General features: G+C 32.5%; 1 protein-coding gene across 1 annotated transcript; it reads left to right on the top strand.

The window, feature by feature from the left end:
• The first annotated feature begins 5,205 nt into the window (after positions 1 to 5,205).
• On the top strand, positions 5,206 to 7,824 carry LOC127105329 (uncharacterized). Its single transcript, XM_051042508.1, has one exon. The coding sequence runs from the start codon at positions 5,206 to 5,208 to the stop codon at positions 7,822 to 7,824; it is 2,619 nt and encodes an 872-aa protein (XP_050898465.1).
• Positions 7,825 to 9,355: the final 1,531 nt, after the last annotated feature.

Here is a 9,355-nt window from a genome sequence, read left to right as displayed (position 1 = left end):
TTGATATCACCTTGCGGTGGTATTTTGAATTTCCCTTTCTGATTGGCTTGTGACTTATCAGTTTTGAAAGCTTTGTTCTTCCCGCGAGTGCTTGTCAGCAATGCACTCTCACTCTGTTCCATTACAAGCCTTTCTTCCTCCTGAACACACATGGTCATTAAATTCATTGATTGACCATTTGTCTTTATGTGTATTGTAAGAGATCTTGAAAGGCCCATACTCAGACGGAAGAGAGTTCAGAATATAGTGCACCAGGAAGGAGTCAGACATATAAACCTCAAGTTTCTTAAGTTGAGTTGAAATGTCATGCATTTTCAGTATGTGCTCACGCACACCTTTCACACTGGTGAGTTGGTAGGAGGAAAATTTCATAATTAATGTGTTTGCCAAAGCCTTTTCAGAAGTGACGAACTAATCATCAATGACTTTCAGCAAATCACAGACATTCTTATGCTGATCGACAGAACCACGTATTCCACTTGTGACCTTAGGCTTAATGAACATCACACTGAGCCGGTTGGATCTCTCCCACCGCTCATATAGTGTGATTGCAGCTGGAGTACTTTCATCTGTAATTGCAGGTGGTTCGTCTTTCCTAATAGCATAATCTATGTCCATCCATCCTAGATGAAGGAGAATTCTTTCCTTCCACACCTTATAGTTATCTCCTCTGAGCTCGGGAATATCACATCGGGTATCAGAAAAATTAACAGGTTGAGAGGCTAAAAAGATAAACAAAATTGATGTCAAAATTTGAGGCATAAATATAATCTAAATTGTATGTATTATCAATATAAACATATCATAAAATAAATCTTCCAACATAAAAATTACCCGTGGGCTAAATTTTAATGTAATAAGATTTTAAAAAATTGCGATAGATTTTTCAAACCTCACACTTTACGTGCATGATATAATTTTGCTTTTCTATCCAAAATTAATACTTTATGATAAAACTATCAAATTATGTACCAATTCATAATTCCTGTGGGCAAGTTATGAAAATATTTTGATACTTTATCCCAATTAATCATACAAATATAATAAAAATTCCTGTAGGATAAAATTCATTATACCACGTATAATTAATTACAATTTTATGTCTAATAATTTATGTGATCTCAAAACTTTAAAAAAATAATCTCAATTAATTTAAGAATGTTGTGGCTAATCCAAATTAATCAAAATTATAATGATCACTGGACATAGTAACTCAATTATATGAGAGAACAAAATTAAATAAATAAGATCTCTTATACAATTGTTTAACAAGATAATAACATTATAAATCAATTTTAATTTATGCACAAATTTAATTCAAAGATTAAATAATAAGGCATAATGATAAATAAAAATGAAATCATATGGATATGAACAGAATCAAAAACAAAAAAATAATTAAAAATAATTTTATTACGGTTCACGGACCTAAGACTATTTATAGGCTTGATTCTGGACCATATTAAATTGGTTTTTTTATTATTAATACTTATTATAATAAAAATAAGAAATCGTTACAAAAGGAATACATATTTGCTTTAGGTTTAAATTTGGATACGAATTGTATTTTTATACAATAATTTAACCTTTTTAAGTAAGTAGTTGAAATGAAAAAATCGTCAAAGTGATCTCTTCACTAGTACAAAAAGAATAATATAATTTGTAAATTTACACCCGTTTTACAAAAAACGGGTGTAAAAAGCAAATGCGGTGGCAGTTTTGTAAATAAAGTCTTATTTTGAATTTTAGTACGTAACAATAGACACCCTATTTTTAAATAACGGGGGTAAATTCAAATATTATTTATTATCAACTCTATATTACACCTGATATTCAAAAAAAGGGTGTAAATTTAAAAATAAAAATAAAATATTCGTGCCTTAAACAATAACTTTTATTATTCTTATTTGTTTAATCTTAAATTTTCTTAAAAAAATAATAAATTTTAATATTAATATATAACAATAGACACCCTATATTAAAAATAGGGTGTATAATTATAACAATATAAATGACTAAATTTATATTAAACCCGTTATATTAAAATAGAGTGTAAATTTTGGAATATTAATATAACAATAGACACCCTATATTTAAAAATAGGGTGTATAATTATAACAATATAAATGACTAAATTTATATTAAACCCGTTATATTAAAATAGGGTGTAAATTTAGGAATCCCTAAGTACAATTTATCATTACCGCCTAAAATATAACCATGACTTCTCATGTTCCAAATTTTCTTTTCATTTCACATTTTAGAAACTTTTCATCATCGATGAAGTGCAAGAAATAGTGAAAAAGGAACAAAGAACGTGATTGCTCGGAAATCTTCACAACCCACAACGGCTTCATCATTCTTCTTTACCGTTTTCTATACTCTCTTTTACGCTGCTTTGGATATTAAAGTTGATTCATTCGTTGTTGTTCTTACTTTTCTTTGCTGGGTTTCTTCTAGTTTCATCGTTAATTCCATCAGTTTCGAACTCGCTTGGAAGGTACTTTATTCATTTATTCGTTTGTTTTCATTCATCTACTCATCAAAATTATTTTAACCATTGTGCTGGACGATCTTTACTCATCAAAATTATTTTAACCATTGTGCTGGACGATCTTTACGAAAGCTACTAGCAGCTGCTCGACGACTCATCGAAGAAGGTTTTTTCATCTCCATAGAAACATAACGCAACATCAACAACGGGTTATTGATTTGCAAGTTTGAGACAATCAGGTAAATCTTTTTCCCACTGCCTCTATAATATTTGAACACATGGTTGATTTTGAATGTTGTGTTAATTGTTTTGTGCATTGGTTGTGTTGATTGTTTTGTGCATTGGTTCTGTTTGGAATTAACATTGAAACAGTTTTTGTATATTTTCGTATGGTTCTATTATTCTGATCTCTTTCACAGATTGTGTAATGCTGAAACAGTTTGAGTATGTTTCAGCTTCTTGTTTGATTTTCATTTAAAATTGTAGTATCAATGTTATGATTGAACGTTTAGGGCATTTTCCGCGAGTTCCCAAGCCCAACGACAATTCCAAGATGGGATTTTCATTGGAATTTGCTGGCATGCTTAACAGAGCCTGCCTGTTCTTTTATATTAGGATTGTTGGATTTGTCGCAAGCCTGCTTAACAGAGCATGCCTGTTCTTTATGTTCATGAGTCTGCATATGGTAAGCTATTTGGTAAGCTATTTGGTCTATATTCAATCTTGAAATCGTACCCCAGAAATTTCTGTAACCACGTCTGTTGTTCAGAAGTTTGCAGTGATTGATCCATCAGGATTTTCATACTTCTTTGATCTGTTCTAGTAATAAACTTGTTTCCCAACAAGTTGTGTTTGAACTTGGCTAGTGCTTCTGTAATTGCCAATAGCTCTCTGATGTGGGCTGAATGTTTCTACATTCTAGGTGCTAATATTTTTGAAAAATAGGTTATAGGGTGTCCATTCTGAACCAACACTTCCCCCACTCAAATGCCCGATGCATCAGTCTCCAATATATGGTTATAAGAATTTTGGCAATGCCAACACGGGCTGCAATGGAATGGCATCAGTCTCCATTGCAAAACTTTCTCAATTATGCAGACACTATTATAGGTAACTATATTTTGTGGAGATGGATTTAAATAGCTTAAAGGATTAGCCAACTGAACAATTCTGATAAACAGTTATGAAGCGTCAATATGGATACAACCTTACCTAGTGGAGCAGTAACCAACCCCGTGAACGTCTAGGACATCCGAGCACCAGTGCCCAATACTTTCTTTGTAGGATTCTATTTTCCGTGCCAATCTATTTAAGCTCAATACTTTCTTTGTGTGGCATTTGCTTCTCTGTTGAAAGATGAAAACTACCTAGAAGTTATAGTAATTGTTTAATTGACTGCAATATGCTTTGATTCATACTGCGGTTGAACTTTCCTCTTCATCCATTATGAAATACTGATGCTTCAGAATTAAATTAAATTTACTTTTCAATCACCCAAACAACCAAGCTAGGGGTTGCCTTGTGTCTTTCCATATAGAACTGTTTCTTGGTAGGTTTTACACTCGCAGCCATAGTATTGCTCAGTTGTAGTTGACATCAGCTAAAATGTACATGCCTGATATGAAGCTAGAGTTTTATTGTTATAAGTTTGTAACCATTTTGATTTCCAGTAATGAGTTGATGAAACTTGAAATTTTAATCATGAAGTACTGCTTATAGCTTGTAAGTAGTTGTTTGGCAAATTGCTCTTTCATGAACTTTCTATTTCATAACCATGCTGTAGTGTTACTCTCTAAATTTGGTTAAAGTAGTATTATTCTGATAAGGAATACTATAATTGTGATGTTTGACAATGCTCTCTCACATATAGGAACATTCTGCTCATAATTTATACATAATACATAATACATAATTTGGTTAAGTGCACCTGCTGCATTTGATTTGGTTTTGTCCTCCTCTGCTATTTGCAATAAATTTTCCAGATGAGGAATCGACCTCCTCAGCTCTTCATACAACACATCATTGTGGTAAGCCACATTTCCAATCTAAACTCAGGTACGGGACAGCGGATTAAAAGACATAGAAAAATTATAATTACAACACATACTCGATATAGGAAAGCATAAGGGTGATGGTATATGTTCTAAAAACAGGGAGGATATAGTAACCATTCTACAAAAGTTGTTGAGTGTTAGTAACACACTAACTAGTTGCACAAGAATTTAACAAAGCAAAACACTATTGGCACTTTAATTTCTTTTTCTTTTTGTCGTTCTATCTTTTCTTTCATATCTTCTGCTATTATATTCGGGCATGCAACTACAGTTAGATACCTCACTTCCATTGCTATCATACGTAACTGCTTCATCGTTAATAAACTCATACTACAAAAGAAATTTTAAAAGACTTTCAAGAATGAATACAGGGAAAGTTAGAAGATGGGATGCATAATGAACCTCTCATGAATAAACTAATTAAAATGCCTTCACTCCAATGATATTGTTCTGGTCTGCATAATGAATCTCTCATGAATGAATACAGTGAAATACTTTACCTGCTTATATGAATTTGGGCCTTTGCCATGCCACATGAATTAAATATTCCTGCTGCACTTAAGGTCACTTCAGATGTAGTTATCCAGAAAAATTGCAGAACCGGAAGAAAACATGTTGCCGAACCGGGCCTATGAGGCAAAAAAGATATTATGTCCAATGGGTATAGAATATAAGAAAATACACGCATGCCCTAATGACTGCATATTGTATTGGAAAGATAATGAAGAGAAAGAAAAATGTCCCAAGTGCATGACATCACGCTATAAGAAGAAGAGTGATGATGAAGGTTGTGATGTGACCACAAAGGGTCCTCCAGCAAAGGTGTTATGGTACCTTCCAATTATTCCAAGGTTTAAGCGATTGTTTGGTAATTTAAATGATGCGAAGAATATTAGATGGCATGCAGAAGAAAGGAAGTGTGATGGAAAAATTCGGCATCCAGCCGACTCTTTGCAATGGAAGAAGGTTGATACTTTATTTCCAGACTTTGGCATTGAACCAAGAAACCTTAGGCTTGGACTTTCTACTGATGGAATGAATCCATATGGTAGTTTAAGTAGTAACCATAGTTCATGGCCCGTTCTCTTGATTATCTATAATTTATCTCCTTGGTTGTGCATGAAGAGGAAACATGTTATGTTATCTATGATGATTTCTGGACCAAAACAACCAGGAAATGACATAGATGTTTATCTAAGCCCGTTGATTGATGACTTAAGAAAGTTGTGGGATGAAGGAATTGATGTATTTGATAGTTTTTCAAATGAAACTTTCAAATTGCGGGCTATGTTATTTTGCACCATCAATGACTTTCCAGCTTATGGTAACTTGTCTGGTTATAAAGTTAAGGGGCATAAAGCATGCCCTATATGTGAAAAAGATACATGCTACCATCAATTAGAGAAAGGAAAAAAGACTGTTTACCTTGGACACCGAAGATTTCTTAATCATAATCACCCATATCGAAGATTGAAAAAGGCTTTTAATGGATATCAGGAGTATAAAGTTGCCCCAAAGGCCTTAACTGGAGAAGAAGTCTATCATCGGGTGAGGAACATAAGTGTTAGTTTTGGAAAAAAACAAAAAAAGATTACAAGTAATAATATATGGAAGAAGAGTTCAGTGTTCTTTGACCTTCCATATTGGTCCAGTCTTGATGTAAGACATTGTATTGATGTAATGCATGTGGAAAAAAATGTGTGTGATAGTGTAATCGGAACACTTCTTAATATTCAAGGTAAGACCAAAGATGGTTTAAATTCTCGTTTAGATATGGTTAAGATGAAAATAAGAGAGGAGTTAGCTCCTCAACCAAGAGGTAACAAAACCTATTTGCCACCGGCGTGCCATACATTGTCAAAAGAAGAGAAAAGAAAATTTTGCCAGTGTCTACAAGGTGTGAAAGTGCCAAATGGATACTCCTCAAATGTCAAAAGTCTCGTGTCAATACAAGATCTCAAACTAATTGGTTTAAAATCTCACGATTGCCACATTTTGATGCAACAACTACTACCTGTGGCTATTCGTGGCATCTTGCCAATAAATGTCCGACATGCCATAACTAGATTGTGCTTATTCTTTAATGATATTTGTAACAAAGTGATTGACCCTGATAAATTGGACGAGATGGAAAACGAGTCAATTATTATCTTGTGTCAGTTGGAGATGTTTTTTCCTCCTTTATTTTTTGACATCATGGTTCACTTGATTGTTCATCTAGTTAGAGAGATTAGATTGTGTGGTCCTGTTTATTTAAGGTGGATGTATCCTTTTGAACGATACATGAAGATATTGAAAGGCTATGTGAAGAATTATTATCGTCCTGAAGCATCTATTGTTGAAAGGTACATCACAGAAGAAGCCATTGAATTTTGTACAGACTATTTGTCAGATGCAAAACCTGTAGGACTACCCAAGTCTCGTCATGATGGAAGATGTGACGGTAAGGGTACACGTCTAAAGGTTAAGCATATGGGCGAAGGGGAAGTTTTTCAAGCACATTTGTATATATTGAATAACACTGACGAGGTTCATCCATACTTGAGTACACATCAAACCATTGTCAAAGCTAAAAACCCTCGTATGACTGAAAAATGGGTGTTGAAAGAGCATAACAGAACATTCTCAAAATGGTTTAAAACCAAGATTATGAATGATGATAATGCTTCTGATACATTAAAGTTTCTAGCATACGAGCCTAGCTTTAATGTTTTATGTTGGAGTGGGTACGATATAAATAAGTTTTCTTTTTGTACAAAATCACAGGATGACAAGAGTACCATGCAAAATAGTGGGGTAATGATAACAACTTCTTCAATGCACTTTTCTAGTTCAAAGGATAAAAACCCTGTCTTGGCATCCACAGCTTACTTTGGCGTTATAGAAGAGATATGGGAGCTCAATTATGTTAAGTTTAAAGTTCCTATTTTTAAATGTAAATGGGTTAATAGTAACAATGGTGTGCAAACTGATGAATTAGGATTTACATTGGTGGACCTTGATAAGGTAGGATATAAGGATGAACCTTTTATCATGGCAGCTCAAGCAGTACAAGTATTTTATGTAAAGGATCCCTCGAACACTAGGTGGTCTGTTGTCCTCCAAAGAAGAAACATGAATTATAGTGATGAAAATGAAGATTCAACTCTAGACATTGATCACAATACTTCTTTTTCAACACAAAGGCCTTATTTTAATGATGAAAATGAAGTTGATGATGTTTATGCCATTCGTTATGATCATCAAGAAGGGATTTTGGAGGATAATAACAAATAACCAAGAAAAACCATCTATATTTTACTAATAACTATATTTTAGTTAATAAATTGTTATTATGTTTATTATTCATTTTAATTTTAGTTTTGACTAATATTGTTTTCTCTCTAAACAGGAATTATGGATAAACCATCTAGCTCTTCACCAAAAAAAAAGAAGACTAGAGGTGTCACAGCATTGCTACGTTTCATTGCCAAACTTCCTGATGGTGAAAAATACCAAATTGATTTTGATCCTGATACCTTCCAACCCATTGGTCAGTATGCTGCAAAGTTTAAAAGTTATTTGTCATTCATTGCACGTAGCAAGGTTAGTATAAATGAAAAGCAATGGAAAAAGATAAGCGATAAGTTGAAGGACGTGATATGGGACGATATCACGGTATGCATTTTTAATTAATTATTTTAAAGTTATTATCTATAATTGCTTCAATTACTAACACTCCTTATGTTTTGTGAAAAAGGAAAAAAGTTTGTGATGTTGTTGTTTTTGGTGGCTTTAATGTAACTAGGAGTTTATATGCAGGGGCATCAACAAGATAACGGATGGGCATGTGGATATTATGTCATGAAAAATATGTTTGACATTATTGATGCTTGTATTGTTGAAAGATTCAATGAGGTATTTTATATTACATATATTTAATGAAAAACATGTAAATTATTGTTTTAACATGTAGTTGTTTAATTTATTATATGTTTGAACTTGCAGATATTCACAGACACCTCATCATATGAAAAAGAGTCAATTGATCACATCCGACAACTTTGGGCTCAATTCTTTTTGCAAAAGGTTGAAGAGCAAGAGAACCAGGAAAAGAAAGATTTAATGACAAAACAGAAGCGATTAAAAAAAACTTATATATAGATATATTTTTGTTCCATGAATGATTTATTGGTACAAGTTACATGAACAAAGTGGTTGAATTTTTTTCTTACATGAATACAATTTTTGTTGATGTATGACTTGGTGCAAGATTCTAAAGATTAGAGAAATGTTTGTTTTGGTTATTTTTGTTTTTTATTGAATATCCAGGAATATATAAAAATATTTGGTTTAATGAAATTTCAAATAAAATATTTTTAAAAAAATTGAGATATTTTACACCCTTCATACACAAAATAGGGTGTAAATGTGTTAAAATTAAATGTAATTATAAGATATTTTACATTTGATATATCAAAAATAGGGTGTAAATATTTGTCATTTTACACCCGTTTGAATTATAATAGGGTGTAAATTCGTTTAACTTCAATGTATGTAGGTGACAATTTACACCCGTTTTATATTAAATAGGGTGTAAATGTCCTAAAATTCAATGTATATATCTACCAATTACACCTTTTTTTATCTAAAACAGGGTGTAATAGGTGACAATTTACACCCGTTTTATATTAAATAGGGTGTAAATGTCTTAAAATTTAATGTATATATCTACCAATTACACCCTTTTTTTAAATCTAAAATAGGGTGTAATATATTCTCTTTTTACACCCGTTTTAAAACGGGTGTAAATTCTTCATACATATCT

This window comes from Lathyrus oleraceus, chromosome 1 (assembly GCF_024323335.1).
Source record: "Lathyrus oleraceus cultivar Zhongwan6 chromosome 1, CAAS_Psat_ZW6_1.0, whole genome shotgun sequence".
Lineage (NCBI taxonomy): Eukaryota > Viridiplantae > Streptophyta > Magnoliopsida > Fabales > Fabaceae > Lathyrus > Lathyrus oleraceus.
The sequence above is the reverse complement of the archived record's forward strand: the minus strand, read 5'-3'. Positions and strand labels throughout refer to the sequence as shown.

Coding starts and splice junctions, on each gene's coding strand:
- LOC127105329 (XM_051042508.1), top strand. CDS start 5,206: ATGGGTATAGAATATAAGAAAATACACGCATGCCCTAATGACTGCATA.